Raw genomic sequence first — 18,643 nt, 5'->3', positions numbered from 1 at the left:
CTCCTTTCCCTTGTATACATCCGACACCGACATCGATCATCGATCCTAGTTTTTTCTCTCTCTTCCAAGTACAGTACATGGTCTCCCAGAAGGTGTGCTTCGATTCTACATCTGACTGAAATGCCAATGCCTACCCTTGTTCTTCTTGCGCTCTTCTAATTATCAAGTCTGTCGCCGCATCGGTCTCGACATCACACCATCACTATCTGCGATGATGCGATCTCGGGACAGTATTGAAGTTGAATGGCTGGCCTGCAGGCAATCTACGTGACCTCAGAAATGGTGCGAATGGCGTGCAGATTGAGGTAGCCGCGGCGGTATCCATGGTCCACCGCCGGCTCTACCCCTCCTCCTTCCCCTCCTGCTCCACGAGATCATTATATCAATGGAGGGGTCGACCACAGTAAAGTCCCCCAACTGCCACTTACACCTTGAGAACCTATAGAACTATGGCAGCAGTCAAAGGTCCACAAGCCGTTCATACGGACCTACCGATATTGAATGGCCAGAAGGGCGCTCTGCCAGCGAAGGAAGCTGTCACCCAAGCTGTCGAAACCACCAAGTCCGACGATCTCCAACGCCCAGCTTTCGAGATAGAAGAGCATCCAATCGACCAAGTCCGACCGATCAAGGTTGGCGTTATTGGAGCTGGTCTTGCTGGAATCACAGCAGGGATTCTTTTTCCAGCAAAGGTCCCCGGAGTCGATTTGCGGATCTATGAGAAGAATGCCGATGTGGTAAGTCGCCTTTCCTACCAACGAATCCAGAAAGTTTAATAACGCCATCGGTCAACAGGGAGGTACATGGTAGGCTTTCCCAAAGGTCACTACTTCTCGATATTTGTTGCTAATAGATTAGGTTCGAGAATACATATCCCGGGGTTCGTTGCGATATTCCCGCGCACGTATATCAGTCCGGCTTTTCTCCGAACACACAATGGACGGAGGAGTTTGCACAAGGAGCGGAGATCAGATCGTATTGGCAAGGGCTCGCTAGGAAATATGATGTCTACAAGTATCTGCGTCTGCAGCAGAAGATCGAGCGTGCAGTCTGGCAGCCCGAGAAGGGGAAATGGCTGGTGACGATTCAAGATCTCAAGGATCAGCAGACACCTGGGGTATGCTCTAGCAACTTTCCATCGCGAAAAAGCAGATTCTAATGCCGCTGGCAGCGCTACGAAGAAGAGCTCGACGTGCTGATCAACGCCATCGGCCACTTCAACGCGTGGAAGCTGCCCGACTACGAGGGCATCGACTCATACGAAGGCACCCTGTTCCACTCCTCAAACTGGAACCACGAGGTTGATCTACAGGGAAAGCGAGTTGCTCTGATCGGAAACGGAGCCTCAGGCCTGCAAGTCCTACCCTCCATCCAACCCATCGCACAACATGTTGACCACTATGCGCGCAATCGCACATGGGTCGCCGACTCCTTCGGCACGACGGGGGTCCGTCGCCTCGAACCCAACCTCTTCTCCGAGGAACAGCTGGAATCGTTCAAGGACCCAGACACCTATCTCCGGTACCGCAAGAGCGTGGAAGAAGGCTACTTCTCCCGCTTCGGCGCAGTGTTCAAGAACACCCCCGAAAACCAGGAGCTCCGCGAGAAATGGACCAGGCTGATGCTCTCGCGCATCGGGAAGGACTCCACCCTGGCCGACAAGATCATCCCCGATTTCCCGCCCAACTGCCGGCGCCCCACGCCGGGACCAGGCTACCTCGAGGCCCTGGGCCAAGAGAACGTCAGCTACATCCAGACGCCCATCCAGCGGTTCACGCCGACGGGGATCGTCACCACCGACGGGGTCGAGCGGCCCGTGGACATCGTTATCTGCGCGACGGGTGCGAACGTGGACCACGCGCCCCCGTTCTCGATCATCGCCAACAACGTCGACCTGAAGGAAGCGTGGACGCACGACGGCCTGTACGGCTTCCCCTACAACTACCTCGGCATGGCCACCCCGGGCTTCCCGAACCTGTTGTGGATCGGCGGGCCCCATTCCACCGGCCAAGGGGGCAGTGTGCCGAACTGCCTGGAGAACCAGATCACGTACATCGCCAAGCTACTGCGTAAGCTCCGCGCGCAGGGCATCAAGGCCCTGGCGCCGTCCAAGGCGGCGACGGACGACTTTGTCGAGTACTGCGATACCTTCTACCCGCGCACGGTGTGGACGGGCAACGACGACTCGACCCCCGGGCAGAAGAACTGTCGCTCGTGGTATAACGGCGGGAGGCCCGGGGGCCGCATCCATGGCCTGTTTCCCGGCAGCGCGTCGCATCTGAACTACCTGCGGCGGGATCCTCGGTGGGAGGATTGGGAGTACACCTATACCAATCCGAGTGGGAATCGGTTCGCGTACTTTGGGAATGGTTGGACGCAGAGGGAACTCGAGACGGGGGCCGACTTGACGCCGCATCTGAATAGGCCGGATACGATTGACTTGCGGACATATCTGGAGGGTTGGTGGGATGCTTAAGAGATTAGAATTTAGGTTCGGGGGGAATTCATAGCTCTAGAATTGCATAGAGATCTACAGGATATACGTGAACTCATCGAGTTCTTTGGCATAGATTTCATTTGGCTGTGGTGTGTAGATGATTTTGATTAGTCTCCTTCCTGGGAGGCGAACTCAAACAACAATTGAGGTTGACTTAGGATAGTCTTCAATAGACACAATCACAGAAGATGATAGCATTTGCTTGGAGTCTGGATCGTGGTCGTTGGAAATTTAGGATTGTTTTCCAAATCTTTCTGAGCTATCCACCTTCCTAGTGATTTGGTGAGGCAGTGATAGTGGTGTATTGTGCTCCTGGCTATTGTGCGGGTGCTGATCGAGTTATCGTGAAAGAAGCTCTAGGCAGTGCGTCTTTTGTCCGACTCAGATAATGTTTGGTGAATCTGTTGACCAAGAGAGCAACACAAACCAAGCTGACTACCAATAGCAGAAGACAAGTCGTTACAGTAGAAGGACGGACGTTTGTCGAGGTCAAGGAACTGAGCCAGAAGTTCTTGTCCGGCATTTGATCTTCATAATTGGCTCAGCGCGTAATGACATTGATATTGCGCGAGCGACCATACGCAACTGCTTCATACAAGACATGTTCGCATTGCGCAACATTGAGGTATTTCAGTCGCGGCAAATCGTCGGAGGACGACGGCGCATCAGCGAATGTCCTGACCAGACGCCCGGTGACATCGGTAGCCGAGACGTCCAAAGCGTACAGGTGCGGCAGATGCCGGACCAGCGCCCTTACGCTCATGTCAGTGACGCCGCGCAGAGCACAAATCCCGAGCTCGGTCAGGTCAATGGGGTGTTCAGTGAGGATGCGCTCGAGCTGCGAATGATCGAGCTTCGAGCAACTGGCCACGACGAGCTTCCGGATTGGCGCCTCGGCTGTGACGAGGAAGTTGTGGAGTGTGTCGTGAGTGACCCAGTTGAGGTCGCGGAGGATGAGGGTGTGCAGGTGGCGGAGGTGTGGAGACTGGTCGAAGGGGAAAGGAAACTCTTGGCCAACTGGGCAGGTTCCCGCGTGGATGCTGAGGTGCTCGAGGGTGGGAGGTAATGCGAAGTTTCCGATGAAGACGCCTTTGAGTTCTAATTTTCGTAGTTTTGGGAATTGGTTGGGGTCGAATGATAGCGTGTATGGTGACCAGATTCTGGGGTACGAGTCGATTCGGAGTCCTTCGAGGTTAGGCATTACGCAGGATTGCGACGCCTGTCAGTGTTAGCCTGGTTCAATGCTAGAAACTTAATAGGCAGGAACTATGCGACTGCGCAATACATACCGTTGCAGCCGGGAGATAGAGAGCGGCTACGCGACCTGGTGGTGGCACAGCTGCTTCTTCAGTAGAGAGGGTAATGCTCCGTAGGTTTGGGAGATGTGAGGGCCAGCGGACTTTGGTCTCAGGTGAAGGCTGCGCATTATGAATCTCTAGGCGCTCGAGATTGGTGAGGCTCGTCAAGAACTTGGCGATGTTCTCTTGTGATACAGGTGTTCCTTTAGCGATGACGAGACTCTTCATTTGTTTGCAGCTCTTAAACTGGTTGTATAGCCCGTCATGGCGCTGGATAGGATCGCCAATTTCCAGACTCTCCAGCTTTGGGCATCTACTGAAATATTCAAGCACTTTTTCATGAGAAGTAGTCGCTATGTTGGTCACCATTGCATGGGTAAGCATGGCACGCGAACGCTGAATGTATGTTCGGATGGAGCGCGATGACACTTTTCGACGGGCTTCGCTAAGATCAAGACGCATCCACAGATCTCGCATTGACAGAAACTGCTGCCATCCCTTGGACACGCGAGTACAAGTCCTTAAAGCATTGACTGTCAGTGATAACGATGACAAATGCACAGTTGGACTGCACTTACACAATTTCCCGAAAGGTCAGGTGTCGAAGGACCATCATGGCTACCTCGAGCGGCAGGACACTGAAAGGGTCAAGGCGTTTGACTGAAGCTGCATCACGCACTTTGCAGTACATTTGGAGAACAAGCTAAATCACTTCAGTACACATCATCCCCAGAGGCAGACTACTTTCTACGGCAGGATACTGACGTACCTTGCGACGCGGGTTATCACTGCCCAGGGACTTGAGCCCGTAACCGTATGCTTTCAAGGCCTTGGCGCGATCGCCAGTCAAGAGTAAGACTTGCCCATAGCGTAAGATACCCTTCAGAAGCTCAGACTTAGCATTTTGTGGCAGCAATGTCAATGCGGTACGAGGCAGAGCATACCCGTCCGTCCTTGGTGTCCTTCCGAACCATGTTTCGAGAATCGGTCAGAGCTCGATCATACTGGGCAAGCTTGATGTATGTAGCTGCTCGATTATCAAGTATGCTCATCACATCAGCCTTCTTACAAGAGAGAGCCTATGGAGTCATATCAGTCAGTTGCTTGACCTTATCAGCTGCGGAGGGCAAGCAAGTACCTCGGTGAACGCATCCAGAGCACCTTGATAGTTACCCTGCTTGAAGAGCAACTGTCCTCGCTGCTGGAGGGAGTCCCCCTCGCTGCGAATGACCGGTGCCATAATGGCCAGGCGTTCGAGACAACATAGGAGAGTCGAAGCCGAATTGGGGAAAAGTGAGAAAACGCGTGGACGACGCGCGCGATAAGGAAAGTGGATAACGAAACTGGAACCCCCGATAAAGTGGCTGAGGTAAGCGGCACTGCGGGAATGGTCGATAATGCCGGCCGGAGAGGCCAAACCGGGGCGGTGGGCCGATGGGCCGATGGGCGCGGGCGGTGGGCGCGGGCGGTGGGCGGTGGGCGGTGTTTACATTCTTCCTGTTTTGGGGGGGTTCCGGCCGCGACAGAAAAATAACAGTCGGGCAAAAGAAGAGACGACGAATCGATTCCGCTTCATCCATAGCAGTTTTTTCCTGCATAGGCACTTGCGTGCCACTAAGCTTGCTGGCAAGCCATGGAGCCACAGAATCTGCAGGCTGCATCTACCTACATCAACAATGTACTATTGGCCAGGGGTCTGTTGAAAAGCGGCCGCCCCATCGAATTCGCCAATCCCGAGGATGAAGATGGAGGCTCAGCAGCCACCATGGGCAGAATCATCAATTTGGTCAATGACTTGGTCCTGCGCAGAGATGTATGTGATTGGACTGGTTCTCACCGATCGGTAATTGGCTGACAGTCCTGCAGCGCGAAGCCGAACATCGCGAGAGCCTCGCAACTACGATCAGGACTCTGCGAGCGGAGGAGTCTCAGAGAATTGCGGAACTGGTACGGAACATACGCTCAGCAGTCCCCCCGGATGTGCTTGATGCTGACGACTCGAAACAGGACAAGTTCAAGGCGAAGGCATCCGAACTCACCCGATCGTTGGCTTTGGCTGAAGCGCAGGAACGGTCCTTGAAGGCCACCATTTCAGGGGCTGAGGCGACGATCCGAGGACTAAAGGAACAAGTACAACGGATGAGAGCCACGATCCAGCAAGTCAGAGCTCAATGCGCCAATGACATACGCAAGCGCGACTCGGAGATGCAGAAGCTCAAGATGCACCTGGCAGAACGACAACGAGGAAGGAGGGATGGACTGACGGTCACAACCATCAATATCAACCCAGCTACCGGCCAGCGTCCGCGACCAAGATCTATCGCAGGTGGGGAAGGTCTCAGCGATCCCGGCTATAGCCTGAAGCAAGAAACGAACGACTTCTTGACCGAACTCTGCCAGAATTTGAGCGACGAGAATGACACCCTTATCAACCTAGCCCGAAACACCGTCGAGACTCTCAAAGACTTGCAGGGCTTGTCATCTACAGAGGACGAGGAAGCTTGTCTCACGGGCACGGTGAGCCTGGGGGCTCCCAGATTGTCCCATGGCTCAGTCACTAGCCTTCCGGCCTCGTGCGACGAGCTATCCGCCCAGATGGATCGTGTACTCGATCATCTCCGAACGTTGCTCACCAATCCTTCATTCGTACCGCTTGAGGAGGTCGAAGTACGCGACGAAGAAATCAAACGTCTCCGCGAAGGCTGGGAGAAGATGGAGGGCAGATGGAGTCAGGCGCTGAAAATGATGGATGGTTGGCACAAGCGCATTGCTGATGGAGGACACTCAGTGCAGGCGGAAGAGCTCCGTCGCGGAATGAGTCTCAATTTCCGCTTGGATGCAACTCAGAGACAAGCAGAAGAAGATGATGACGATCGGGAAGCAGCCATGCAGTCGCCTGTTCTTGAGGATCGACCTGCTAAGCAAGAAGAGAAAGAGGAGAAAAAAGTACAATCCGCCTCCAGCAAGACCAATCGCGCCTTGTCTGATCGAAAGATCAAGCCACCGTCAGGTGAAATCAAGGTGAAGAAAAACAATAAAGCTTTGAAGGAGAAAAGCGACAATATCATGACAGGACGATCGCCTCGAAAGGTTTCATTTACGCCCGGGCTTCAGAACTCACCCAACACCGTCTCGCCCGGCGAAGATGAAACCGTACCGGTAAAAGCTCACCGCTCTGAGATGGTGACGCGCAGGACAGCCAAGAAGATGACCGAGTCTAAGGCTGCTTCTCTTGACGTAAGTTGGACTATCACTTGCGATTATAAAGGGCAATCTAACACAAAATCAGAGCTCCAATCCATCGCGAATGAGTGTGCCACAAAAGCTAGCCGCAGTAGAGAACGAAGCTCGAGCTGCCGAGCAAACACGCAAAGAGAACGAGAGCCGCAAACGAGGACGGAATCTCAAGGGTTCTAGCAAAGCGCAGCGTGACCGGCGCAGAAGTACACTTACCAGTGATGAACTCGGAGAGCTGATGGGAATGCCTTCGAGATGAGCTTACGGCTGACTAACAATGTCCGATGATGAAAACTGTTCGATACCCCTGTCTACTGTCTGAGTGTATATCAATCTTTGTTTACTTTTTTGGTGCGCGGCGCGCAAGCGCTGAGCCCTATACGAGGTCATGATTCTCAGGTGTCTTCTGAGCAGTATACTAATTAGTCAACTACATTATTCAACTACATTATCCAACTAATCCTGCGATGCCATAAGTATTCTTAACCTTTTGTTTATAACAAAGTAATAACTCTGCCGCCTTTTAATCCGTCTACAAGTGATGTAATAGGCAATGCTGGGATGGCCCATCTAGAAGATGCCCGCAACTCGAATTGCGAACCCCAGGAATCAACATTATTCCTTCGACATTTAGGTCCACTAACAGACACCTTTGTGTAGTTACCAGCTGGAACGGACGTTACTCCCAAAAAGGTATCCATATTGGCCGTGTCAAGAAAATGGTTTCGCTATGTGATTATATATGCACTCCGCTCGGATCAATATCGCTCCAACAGCCACTGTCTCCGTGTATCTTCGTCCATCGAATCCAACTTCTTTTTCTCTGCGCGTTTGACGAGAAGGTAGTTCTCGACGAGGGTCGCTCCAAGTATGTCCTGCAGAGCAGTGTCCGCTTCTAGATGATCAAGACTTTGAGAAAGCGACTTTGGCAGTTGGGTAGTGATACCATAAGATTGACGGCCCGCTTCATCCAAGGTTGCAGCGTCGTCTGTCCTTAGTCAGCAAGAGTGAAACGCAAAGGCAGATTCTCACATATGAAACCACAACTGGAGATACTCACATGGACAATCAGAAGCCGTCAACGGTTCATTGTTCTTCACGCCAAGATAACCCGCTGCCAAAAATGCCGATATGGCTATATACATATTTGCGAGTCCGTCCAAGGTCTTAATCTCCCAGTGCCCTGCGGAGATTTTTCGGATCGGCGATTCGCGGTTCTGGGTACCCCAGGTAACCCACTCGCTTCCAGCCCATAGTCCAGAGCAGACCCGATCATAACTAACCTCTCCAGCAAGAGCAACGGCCATCAAGGCTGGGTAGTGCTGGAGAATACCGGCAAGAAAGCTATCCTCCTTCGTAGATGGGGTGATAGAAAGGTGCGCGTGAGAAGCTGTGCCAGCAGCATGAGGATAAGGACGGGGATGCAACGTCGCGCGCAGGCCATGTTTTTCAGCAACCTGGGTTACTACCTGTCGTGCTTTGAGGAGGGTATCAACCGCCGCCACAGGCGACCCAGGCGGAAGGACAAATTCAAATTGACCAGGAGCGGATTCGGCGTGGAATTGTTGGAGGTCAATGCCGATAGACGCCAGAGTCTCGGCAATCTCTTCGAGTAAAGGTACCATACGCCTGGTCTCCCTGGTCATTTGGGACCATGAGTGATTTTTGACGCACGGAACGAATTCTTCCTCGTTGGTATCGGGGTTTGTAATGCATTTCATAAACACAACTTCAATCTCAAAGCCGCAAAGGACTTGAATCTCGTGTTCAGTCTGCAGCTGGGCAGTCACATTTCGTAGAAGGCTTCGAGGGCATCCCAGGAGGGGTGTGCCTTCCTCTGTAAACCACCAGCTCATAACGGTTGCACTTTTGGAGTCCAGCCCTACATTGCGGGAAAGAGTAGATAAGTCTGGTTGCATGTAGAACTGGCCGGTTGTAGAGCCTTCGGGGCATACTGAGTCGTTTTGAAGCATCTGCTGAGTGGCTAGACAGACTCCAATGCGACGTTGATTGCGTACAATCTTGGTAAATTCTTGCACTGGAAAAATGCGTAGGCGTAACGTCGCGGTGTAATCGAAGAACTGCAGCCATATGTACTTAACATCCGGATTGTTGCGTACAAAACACTCCCATTCATCCCTTGATGATCCCTGTAAGGGCCGAGACAAAGGCTTATGCATCTCGTCGTAAGCCGCAGTCTCGTTTAAACTGTACAGGCGATTCGAATTTTGGAAAAGGATATCTGCGGCTGCTGCTTTAGCCTGGCCAATGGCGAAATCACCTTGACGGACATAGTCCACAAGAACCTAAACTGGATAAGCTTTCGACGTCAACAAGTTATATGCAATTCGTACGAACCTTCTCCAGTGCATCGCGGAATTGCTTGTTCGCAAGCCAGTACGTCTCCGGATAAAAGTGGCCGTCAGTGCTCCACAAGAGCCGGTTGGTCGGCACTATTTCCAAGCTCTCTCTGATTATAGACTCCTGAGCATCCCGACTCACCATCGGAAACACTTCTCCTAGATCCAGATAGACATTAGGGAACACGCATGCAAGGTAACCTGCCTCGCGGGTGTAGGGGTAAGAAGAGTGTAACAAAACAAAGTCCACCTTGGGATATCGAGCAATTAAATCTTGTAAGTAGGCGGGGTTTGAGAGAATCAAGTTGATATCATTATCACCCAGTCCAGTGTGAAGCTGCAGTGGTTTATTAGGGCCTGAAGGGGTTCTGGTACGGGCGGCTTGGACCAAGTCCAGAGTCTGCCGAACCACCCAGTCGTTCAAGGGCTTGTCTTCGATACGGTATGAAGAACCACTCCCTTGCTGGATTGTTCGGGCCAAAGACTGCAGTAAACGACTGTCGCCACCCTCGTCGTCAGCGGATTGAACGTTCAAGCCAGTTCGATAGCAAACGACAGATTTGAACCCCACTACGACGGGGTCTGCAATAGCCTTCTCGATACTCTGATGAAAGCTTCGACGGAATCGATCAAAGGTCTCTCTCAAAGTGGTCACGTCATCCAAGGACTCCGAGTATCCTTCTGGTAGAATGGAGGCGAGGACCTGGGCGGCCACCACCTCAATCCGTACAATTCGCCTAGTCGGAGCTGCAGTGAAGCGATCATGCCAGTCAAACGGCTCAATATCCTCGTCAGTCAGAAGATCATCCAGGAGAAGGCTATGCGTTCCTTCGAGGCAGCGACGGATCAGGTCATCATAATCGCGCTCTACCCAATTGTCTCGAGCCGCCTTGACGCTGTCCCAATCATCAGAGGGACAGTCATACAGGCTTGCAAGTTGATGAGCAGCCCGTTGGAGCGGCAACGTAAGAGGCGCATTGTCTAAAGCAACGCCTTGTGCTTCTGAAGTGATCTGCTCGAAAGCGTACTTTGCATAGTTGCTCGCATTAGACTTGTTGAGGAGATTATGGGCGTGGTTATCGATGAGAGGATGGGTTTGGACCAGCTGCCGGAGGGAAGTAAGCGGATCCATGGTGCATGGGATTTGGTTGGCCCGTTCGGTCGATCAATCGCTAAATGGCTGCGCGGCACTCGGCAGTAGCCGGAGGGTTGAAACAGGGAGGCGGTAGCGTCTAGGTATAGGAGGAGGGGGAAAGAAGAAGTAAAGTATTATGAATGAGTATATTTGCCAGGGGTATGATGGAAGTTGAAGACAGAGTGAAGAGCTGAGCAGGAGAATGTGGATGATAGAAATAGAAAGTAGTAAGAGGGCAGTCGGACAAAGTGGAAGAGACAAGGGATGGGAGGGGAGGGGAGGAAAAGGCGATGATTACCCTTTTAGGCAGTTCGCCAGCTCCCGCCGACCGAGCGTTACCATTTATTACGGTGAAAAATATATACTCTAGTCAAGCAAGAGAGACATCGGAATGATGTCCGTCCCATTTGTTCTTTTACAGCTTCAAATCCAGCATCTTTGTCGACGATGGGTTGTGAAAAAGGTAATCTCCGCGCGTAATGGCAATAATCAACCTTATACTCAGTACCTCGGTTCAAGCGCAAGAAGGAAATCTACACGACCTCTGCTCGTCGACCATACGCAATCCGGTATCTTCCACGAGCAACAGCGGAGCTATAGCTCCACCAGTCGATCTACTCTAATATTGTATATAGGTCGAATAACTACTTCATAGTCCGTGTCAGCGGATCTTGGTTCTGGTGCCAACTTCTGGTGCACAACTCCTAATAGTATTTCCGTCCAGTACAGCCGACTCATCATTAGTCGCTCCGTGCTAACCCGGTGTATACGCGAACACCTTTCAAAACGCCATAGCTCTACCATTAGCGTTATGGTCTTGTCCTAAGCGAAGAGATCTGGGCCTTTGATGCAGGTATGACTCCGACTGCACCCGATGTAATCTGTTTCTCTAGCTAACGAGTCATTCTGTCGAGCACAGATACGAGGAGGTTCAAGCAGAAAGAAGAAAGGGAATGTCTCGTCTTGTTAATGTTGCTGGCGAAGTAGCATGATTAGCCGGGATTTAGTCATTATGCCACTCATTAGCCTGAGATGGAACGTGCTATGGGGCTCCAGTCAGTGTCTCAGATGACTACAGAGCTGATGGAAAGACTTGAAGCTGCCATTCACAGTTCACACAGCTCTTGAGCGGGACTGTCAGACCTGAGTGAGCTGTACTCGGGTATAGTCTGTGTGACCGCGACTCAGCCGCAAACCCTTGGAAGTTCCTGTCTGTCGAGGGAGAGGGGTGCGTACTGTGTGTCTTGAAAACTGATAGAGATGGGTGAGATACAGTCCACCGGGTCGAAAAAGTCCATGCTTTCACACCAACGGCTCACACGGAAACACGGCCCGAGGATCGGCATGCCGAAGGAACAAGCTCTCCCTCCTCACAGGCTCACCGAGCTCGTTAGTCTCGGCCGACCCATACCGAGCCCAGAAGCCGTTGTCAAACTTCTGGATCACCCACACAATGTCAGGAATACCAGAAAGGATCGATAAACGATGTGCATGGTATTCAAACGAAGATCTTACTTTTGGTCATGTGCTTGCAGGTAGATCACCTATGTGTATTAGGTCATCTGCGCAAACAAAGCAAACTCGACTACCCAATTGCGGCGGCTATCCCCGGTGTCCATGTGACGTCGAGGCCGAGGCCAACCGCCTTCTCCGCATTCCCCAGGAATTCCAGGGAGACTGGATAGATAGCAGCTGCCCGAGCATGCCAGAGGTTCTCTTTTTCTATTACAGCATCATTGTATGATTTCAGCACCGCATAGAGATACACCATGGTTCTCAGCATCTCGCGTTCTTTAAGTCGCTCATACGCACGTTTACCAGTGATTTCTCAGCGATGGGGTAGCTCTATATCGCAGCGTCCGGGATCTGACCGGTATGGCGCCCCGCAAGACTTTCATTTAAGCCAAGTAATGAGCTTGATCACTAAAAGTTATCTCTTAGAGTTCGATTTCCAGGCGCTGTCAACAGCAAATTCACCACCGATATGGAGTTCATCAACCCCACCGAAGTGTCCAACATCCCTACTTACCGAGTCATGGACTCTGACGGAGTCCTGGTTGATAAGACGCGCAAGCCCCTCGATATACCGAAGGAAAAGATACTGGAGTGGTACAAGAATATGTTGACGGGTAGGTGGGAACCTATTCCTTACGGTGACCACTTGGCATCTGATCAAGGCTAGTGAGCGTCATGGATGTCATAATGTTCGAGGCTCAGAGACAAGGCCGATTGAGTTTTTACATGGTGAGAAGCCCGCTCCCACCTAGCTTATGAGCATCTGCTACGGAGAGAATCTAACTGCTCGTAAAGGTTTCTGCCGGAGAAGAGGGTATCAGCGTTGGCTCCGCAGCTGCATTGACTCCCGACGACGTGGTTTTCGCTCAGTATCGTGAGACTGGAGTCTTCCAACAGCGAGGATTCACTCTGAAAGAGTTTATGAGCCAACTCTTTGCCAATCAGCACGACAATAGTCGAGGCCGCAATATGCCCGTTCACTATGGCAAAAGTTATCCCAGAACTGTCAGTGACCCGTACGAAGTGGGAGCTTTGATGTATAATTGCTGACCGATACAGCACACAATTTCCTCAACTCTTGCAACTCAAATACCGCAAGCCTCTGGCGCTGCCTATGCTTTGAAGCTGCAAACCCTCCAGAACCCTGATATACCGCCTCGGATCGTAGCCTGCTACTTTGGCGAAGGTGCTGCTAGCGAAGGCGATTTCCATGCAGGTCTCAACATAGCCGCGACACGATCCTGCCCCGTAGTCTTCATTTGTCGCAATAATGGATATGCCATTTCAACTCCGACTCTGGAGCAGTATCGCGGTGATGGCATCGCGAGTCGTGGAATTGGTTACGGAATCGACACCATCCGCGTTGATGGCAATGACATATTTGCGGTCTACGAAGCGATGTGTGAGGCACGGCGAATCGCTCTGACTGACGGCGGCAAGCCAGTCCTCATTGAGGCGATGAGCTATCGTGTCTCACACCATAGCACCAGTGACGATAGCTTTGCCTATCGAGCCCGAGTTGAGGTGGAGGACTGGAAGCGTCGCGACAACCCGATTATCCGTCTGCGGAAGTGGTTGGAGAACGAAGGGATCTGGAACGAGGATATTGAGCGAGACACGCGCGATCAGCTTCGCAAAGCAGTGCTGAAAGAGTTCGGCGAGGCCGAGTGTGAGTTGAAACCACCACTTCGGTCTGCCTTTGAGGGGGTGTATGAGGAGGTCACCGAGGAGGCGCAAGAGCAGATGAAAGACCTGAGGCGTATTCTGGAGACTTATCCTGAGGAGTATGACATTCGGCAATTCAAGGACGGGATCAACGGACTGTAACGTGCGTTTGATTGATGATTTGCGCATTAGGTGATAATTATACATCTAGACAAACAATCAAACAATCAAACAATCCAGGCCCGCATTCCTGTAACATCATGCAACGGTGGTCGTGTCGCAGAACCAGCGAAGAGCAATGCTCGGGACTAGGATGATCTCGTATTCGAGTAGGCCTCATGATCGCAACCACTGCGCCAACACTACGACGACACGTGACCCAACAAAAGGCAATCCATTTCCTCTTTTAGAAAGCATCGATCGTTGCCGCCAGTCGAGTCCAGCCTGAGTCCAGCCTGAGTCCACAACTTCTTCTTCCCCTCTTCCCCTCACTCTCCGCTTTTCCATTTCTGAGTTGTGGCACATCCTTCCTACCAAACGCTCAACAGCCGGGATAGCCGATGCAATTGATCTCATTTTGGCTTTCTGCAGAAGAAAACAGGGGGTTTCAATATCTGCACATGACATTCGCTTCATACTTACTACTGCCATGCACTAGTTACCCATTTTAGGAACCAGAGTCTCGCCCCAATTCCATGGGACGCTTCGATATCGGCACTGAGGCCTGGTTCACACTACACCGCCTGTTGATCTTCCGTCATCGGCGTGGTGCAGTGGCCTGCGGGCAAACACAAACATCGAGTCAACCTGACCTCATTGAAGTATAATGAGATGCCATCACCATCCTCGCCTCCCCCTGGGAAAACAAGCAGGGACAAGATGTGAGCATAAGACAGGAATAATGATGTGGTGGTGGCGGCGATCCACAAACCTAATCAACAACAGACCGGCAGAATCTCGTCTCAAGGCGGTCAATTCTGCGTGGTTTCCCGCACTTTACGGAGTACCGTACGGCAATTAATCATGGGAGAAGTGAATTCAAATCCACGCTCAGTCTAGATCCTCTTGGTTCTCTGGAGAGACCGGCAATGTTTATCCACTTAGCCCAGGCCACGCACAAAACCTCCGGAACAACAGGGGAAGAAGAGGAGAGGGTCCATGCTCAACCATCCCGCGGCCGCGGGAGAATTTTGATCGAGTAACAGAAATGTCAAATTCAGGTACCCCTCCGAGTTTTGATCGAGTAAGAGCATCTCCTTTGGCAGAAAAAAAGTCGAAATTTTGTCTCGCCCCAGGGGACCCCCGATGGCGGATGCCGGAGGCGCCCGATACATCCGACCCATGGGTGAAGAACACACGGACCCGGACATTTCACAGCCTCCTCCCCCCCCCCTTCGCGAGTGTCTGCCGCCTTGACGGGAGCAACAATGAAAGGGAGGTCGCAAAGACGAACAGAGAGAAAGAAAGAAACCCTTCCACGATGCGACACAAGCACCTCTTTAAGTCACGAGAGCAGCTGATAAGGAGGCTCATGATCAGCTTGCACCTTTCAGGCGAAGTGCAGAGCTTAACCTTTGAACGAGAGGCAATGAGAGGAAGACCCGGTGGATCTGTCACTGCTGTGGGCCCCGATTTCTGTTACTCGATCGATATTATGGCGATTGGCCTACTAGATAATCGGGCGAGGCGGAGAGGAACAATGCCTGCTTATCACGTCGGATACTTAAACAACCCCTTATCGGAGGGCCTGACTCGATCGTTTTCTCGCCCACTGCCTGCCTTATCAGAGGAAGGAATCCCTTGCCTACCGCCATTTCCGCCTTATCGGCCTATCAGCCCTTCTTCTCCTTATCTTTGTCCATTGTTCAGAGGTAGTCTTACTGTCTGTCTCGACCTTTTGTCTGCTCTGTCTCTTTGACTCCTCTCATCCCTTGTCCTCTCTCCATACTCGAGTCCTCCCAGTCCATAGCCACAAATGGAGCCCGTTCAAATACCGTCAATCACAGTGATTGTCTCCTCGCGCGCCGTCATTTCGGGGCGTTTGACGGCAGCCACTATCGTAATTTCCCGCACCAGTGGGAAGATCACGGCGGTTTTCGATTCCGTGATCCCTGCTACCGACTTTCCTGCCGATACCCCATACACGGACTATTCCCCTCATGTCCTAATGCCTGGGTTGGTCGACGCTCATGTCCACCTCAACGAGCCCGGCCGTACCGAATGGGAAGGCTTCTATACAGGCACGCAGGCCGCTGCCTTTGGTGGTGTCACCACGGTCATTGACATGCCCTTGAACGCCATCCCGCCGACCACCACAGTAGCCAATTTCAAAGAGAAGCTCCGTGCAGCCCATGGAAAGTGCTGGGTGGATGTTGGCTTCTATGGCGGCATCATCCCCGGCAACGCCGGCGAATTGAAGGCTCTGGTGAATGAAGGTGTTCGTGGCTTCAAAGGATTCCTTATCGATAGCGGGGTATGTGGCTATTTCCTTGCATCTTTAGTCTCTGATAGTGTATCTGCATACTAACCTTAAGTAGGTTGACGAGTTCCCCGCCGTCTCCTCGGATGACATCCGAAAGGCTATGGCTGAATTAGCTGATGAGCCCACAACCCTGATGTTCCATGCAGAAATGGCTGGAGAGACGGAGCCGGCACCGGAAGGCCCCGTTGAGGCGTACTCCACATTCCTCGCATCTCGTCCGTCGTCTTATGAGACTCGCGCTGTTGAAGAGATCCTTTCCTTGTCTCATCTAGCTCCCAAGCTTCCTCTGCATATTGTCCACCTGTCGGCAATGGAAGCGATTCCGTTGCTGCGCAAGGCTCGCGCGGAGGGTGTTCCCATTACCGCTGAGACATGCTTCCACTACCTATCCCTGGCTGCCGAGGAGATCCGAGACGGTGATACCCGTCACAAATGCTGCCCCCCTATCCGTTCGCAGTCCAACCAGGATCGCCTCTGGGAAGAGGTCGACCGTCACGCCGATGACGGTGTCATCAAGACCATCGTGTCGGATCACTCGCCTTGCACACCCGACTTGAAGCTTCTCCCAGCTGATGTGCCTGGCGGCTGCACTTCGGAAAGTCCCGCCACCAACGAAGGTAGTTTCTTCTCGGCCTGGGGTGGCATCTCATCTGTTGGCCTGGGTCTTCCGATCCTGTGGACCGAAATCAGTCGCCGCAAAGGCCTGGCCACCAGCACCGACGAAACCATGACCCAGCAAGCTCTCCAGGACATCGTGCGTCTTTGCTGCACCAACACGGCCCGTCAGGTGGGGCTGCAGAACCAGAAGGGCGATCTTGTTCCCGGTCACGACGCGGACATCTGTGTCTTTGACGATACCACCGAATGGGTCGTCGAGCCCAGCACCATGCTCTTCCGGAACAAGTGCTCCCCTTACCAAGGCCGCACGCTTCGCGGCATGGTCCGCGAGACCTGGCTGCGTGGCGAGAAGGTTTTCAACCGTGAAGCTGGGTTTGCCAGCAAAACCCCTACTGGAGGTCTCTTGCTCGACAAGCGTGTTTAATCTCTTGTCCTTGGAAACTTGAAACGGAGTCACATGTTCGAGTTTGTCCCGACCATACCTCAAACCAGCCCTTTCGAGTTGCTGTGCAACTCCAACCCCTCTAGCACGATACCCGCTATTGACGATACCACTTAATCACGACATAAACCTAGCCCAGCGAGCAAAGCATATCATCAGCATTCTTTCTCATAAGCATCTCAAGAGTACTTAGTCATTTAGACCATGAATACACGCACATACCTTTATGATGAACAGAAAGCGCATAAGCTATACCAGTGTGCCTCTCCCCTTGTAAAAACTTTTTCTGCGATAGAAATCAAGTTTTGTTTTCCGATTCAGATAGAGAAGGTTTGGGGAAGTCGAAGAAGGTTCCAGGTTGGAGTTTCATGTGGAACAAGAGGAAGAGCAGAGCCACTCCTCCACCCCTTGGTGGTAACCAAGCCTGTCAGGCATCCATCATCCCCTCGTCACCGCTCTATGGCGCCATCCCGCCTTGGCAGCTTACAGGGCCGGCCATCACCATCACTACGGAGTACCTAGTAGTTACTAACAAGACCGTCGTCTACTTCTCTGCAATGTTCCTAAATCTTTTTGTTTGCCTCATTGAGTGAGATTTGTTATTCGTACACCCTGTAGTTGCAGTACAACACTACTTTCCTAGCTGCATAGAGTTTAGTATAGCCTCGACTCGACGGTATCAGGTTGACGTCCCTAGCTTACTAGACCATGAATTTGACTTGAACATTTGTTATCCTCTGAATCGCTTTTATATGCCCTGTCTATACGTTGTACATTACCGAGGTGGTAAATATCTCGACTACCGTATATTGATATGTGTCTGTTGACTACTATAGCCCCCTCAAGTGAGATTCCACTATACAGAATGACACGCTTTCCTGGATTCACTATGGTACATGATTCCCATGATTCACCCTATCCCCCTACCTACCCTAACATTGGTTCTCCGCCACCTTACTGACTTCCTCTCATTCTCCATCTCGCAGTCTCTTCCTCATTCTCCTACACCATTCTCTCTCCAATCTCATATAGTCAATCAGAGTCCAATATCCCATCTCCCACCGCACCTCAGAGGGTCAACCTCAGAGGGCAAGAGGGATGAAAGCACCCTCACGCCCGCCCATCCTTGGAGACAATGAGACAACCAGAACCTCCCACGCAACGCCACAGTCATTCCCCCAAGCCATGACGAGCTCAGCACCCGCCCAAAACTTTCCCGAGTCTCAAAGAGCGCAACAAAGACATCCCGACCCTTCAAGAGCGCTTACGGCAGCGAGACGCCAGCCAATACCTCACATCTCAACAGATCTTTTTCCAAGAGACATAAGAGTTTCATCGCACATTGTGGTCGAGCAATCCGAGCGATCATAGAACTGCAACCATTGAGAGCACCG

General features: G+C 52.1%; 7 protein-coding genes across 7 annotated transcripts; 5 read left to right on the top strand and 2 right to left on the bottom strand.

Annotated features, from left to right (window-relative positions):
* Positions 1-57: 57 nt before the first annotated feature.
* BO66DRAFT_351815 (flavin-containing monooxygenase) lies at positions 58-2,498 on the top strand. Its single transcript, XM_025644755.1, has 4 exons — positions 58-737; positions 796-806; positions 859-1,117; positions 1,172-2,498. Exons 1-4 carry the CDS (start codon positions 450-452, stop codon positions 2,474-2,476), a joined length of 1,863 nt encoding a protein of 620 aa, XP_025502982.1. The 5' UTR covers positions 58-449; the 3' UTR covers positions 2,477-2,498.
* A 67-nt stretch (positions 2,499-2,565) lies between these two features.
* Positions 2,566-5,067, bottom strand: BO66DRAFT_392655 (Leucine Rich Repeat domain protein). Its single transcript, XM_025647574.1, has 6 exons — positions 4,934-5,067; positions 4,740-4,874; positions 4,565-4,675; positions 4,374-4,498; positions 3,787-4,315; positions 2,566-3,716 (listed from the first exon to the last, which is right to left on the bottom strand). The coding sequence occupies exons 1-6, from the start codon at positions 5,033-5,035 to the stop codon at positions 3,039-3,041; spliced, it is 1,680 nt and encodes a 559-aa protein (XP_025502981.1). The 5' UTR covers positions 5,036-5,067; the 3' UTR covers positions 2,566-3,038.
* Positions 5,068-5,340: 273 nt separating this feature from the next.
* On the top strand, positions 5,341-7,486 carry BO66DRAFT_392653 (uncharacterized protein). Its single transcript, XM_025647573.1, has 4 exons — positions 5,341-5,608; positions 5,662-5,742; positions 5,803-7,032; positions 7,085-7,486. The coding sequence occupies exons 1-4, from the start codon at positions 5,429-5,431 to the stop codon at positions 7,289-7,291; spliced, it is 1,698 nt and encodes a 565-aa protein (XP_025502980.1). The 5' UTR covers positions 5,341-5,428; the 3' UTR covers positions 7,292-7,486.
* Positions 7,487-7,745: 259 nt separating this feature from the next.
* fluG (extracellular developmental signal biosynthesis protein FluG) lies at positions 7,746-10,524 on the bottom strand (the record flags this gene model as incomplete). The annotated part of the gene is made up of 3 exons (XM_025644754.1): positions 7,746-8,020; positions 8,093-9,338; positions 9,391-10,524. 3 exons carry the CDS (start codon positions 10,522-10,524, stop codon positions 7,791-7,793), a joined length of 2,610 nt encoding a protein of 869 aa, XP_025502979.1. The 3' UTR covers positions 7,746-7,790.
* Positions 10,525-12,246: 1,722 nt separating this feature from the next.
* On the top strand, positions 12,247-13,901 carry BO66DRAFT_421154 (thiamine pyrophosphate-dependent dehydrogenase E1 component subunit alpha). Its single transcript, XM_025649934.1, has 5 exons — positions 12,247-12,400; positions 12,469-12,656; positions 12,710-12,771; positions 12,838-13,047; positions 13,102-13,901. The coding sequence occupies exons 1-5, from the start codon at positions 12,297-12,299 to the stop codon at positions 13,867-13,869; spliced, it is 1,332 nt and encodes a 443-aa protein (XP_025502978.1). The 5' UTR covers positions 12,247-12,296; the 3' UTR covers positions 13,870-13,901.
* Positions 13,902-14,636: 735 nt separating this feature from the next.
* On the top strand, positions 14,637-15,748 carry BO66DRAFT_116147 (uncharacterized protein). Its single transcript, XM_025641867.1, has one exon. It carries the CDS (start codon positions 14,915-14,917, stop codon positions 15,623-15,625), a length of 711 nt encoding a protein of 236 aa, XP_025502977.1. The 5' UTR covers positions 14,637-14,914; the 3' UTR covers positions 15,626-15,748.
* BO66DRAFT_116111 (allantoinase alX) lies at positions 15,381-17,342 on the top strand. Its single transcript, XM_025641866.1, has 2 exons — positions 15,381-16,180; positions 16,245-17,342. Exons 1-2 carry the CDS (start codon positions 15,683-15,685, stop codon positions 17,229-17,231), a joined length of 1,485 nt encoding a protein of 494 aa, XP_025502976.1. The 5' UTR covers positions 15,381-15,682; the 3' UTR covers positions 17,232-17,342.
* The last annotated feature ends 1,301 nt before the right edge of the window (positions 17,343-18,643 follow it).

The sequence above is a fragment of the Aspergillus aculeatinus genome (assembly GCF_003184765.1).
Source record: "Aspergillus aculeatinus CBS 121060 unplaced genomic scaffold BO66scaffold_30, whole genome shotgun sequence".
In the NCBI taxonomy this organism is placed as follows: Eukaryota; Fungi; Ascomycota; class Eurotiomycetes; order Eurotiales; family Aspergillaceae; genus Aspergillus; species Aspergillus aculeatinus.
This window is presented reverse-complemented; position numbering and strand designations above follow the sequence as displayed.

Excerpts from the sequence above, each read along its gene's own strand:
- BO66DRAFT_116147 (XM_025641867.1), top strand. The coding sequence starts at position 14,915 with ATGTCAAATTCAGGTACCCCTCCGAGTTTTGATCGAGTAAGAGCATCT.
- BO66DRAFT_392655 (XM_025647574.1), bottom strand. The coding sequence starts at position 5,035 with ATGGCACCGGTCATTCGCAGCGAGGGGGACTCCCTCCAGCAGCGAGGA. Across the intron at positions 4,875-4,933 it reads CTCTGGATGCGTTCACCGAG|GCTCTCTCTTGTAAGAAGGC; the intron begins GTACTTGCTTGC and ends ATGACTCCATAG. Across the intron at positions 3,717-3,786 it reads TCTATCTCCCGGCTGCAACG|GCGTCGCAATCCTGCGTAAT; the intron begins GTATGTATTGCG and ends TAACACTGACAG.
- BO66DRAFT_116111 (XM_025641866.1), top strand. The coding sequence starts at position 15,683 with ATGGAGCCCGTTCAAATACCGTCAATCACAGTGATTGTCTCCTCGCGC. Across the intron at positions 16,181-16,244 it reads GATTCCTTATCGATAGCGGG|GTTGACGAGTTCCCCGCCGT; the intron begins GTATGTGGCTAT and ends AACCTTAAGTAG.
- BO66DRAFT_392653 (XM_025647573.1), top strand. The coding sequence starts at position 5,429 with ATGGAGCCACAGAATCTGCAGGCTGCATCTACCTACATCAACAATGTA. Across the intron at positions 5,609-5,661 it reads ACTTGGTCCTGCGCAGAGAT|CGCGAAGCCGAACATCGCGA; the intron begins GTATGTGATTGG and ends ACAGTCCTGCAG. Across the intron at positions 7,033-7,084 it reads CTAAGGCTGCTTCTCTTGAC|AGCTCCAATCCATCGCGAAT; the intron begins GTAAGTTGGACT and ends ACACAAAATCAG.
- BO66DRAFT_351815 (XM_025644755.1), top strand. The coding sequence starts at position 450 with ATGGCAGCAGTCAAAGGTCCACAAGCCGTTCATACGGACCTACCGATA. Across the intron at positions 1,118-1,171 it reads AGGATCAGCAGACACCTGGG|CGCTACGAAGAAGAGCTCGA; the intron begins GTATGCTCTAGC and ends TGCCGCTGGCAG.
- BO66DRAFT_421154 (XM_025649934.1), top strand. The coding sequence starts at position 12,297 with ATGGTTCTCAGCATCTCGCGTTCTTTAAGTCGCTCATACGCACGTTTA. Across the intron at positions 12,401-12,468 it reads CAGCGTCCGGGATCTGACCG|AGTTCGATTTCCAGGCGCTG; the intron begins GTATGGCGCCCC and ends GTTATCTCTTAG. Across the intron at positions 13,048-13,101 it reads GCAAAAGTTATCCCAGAACT|CACACAATTTCCTCAACTCT; the intron begins GTCAGTGACCCG and ends TGACCGATACAG.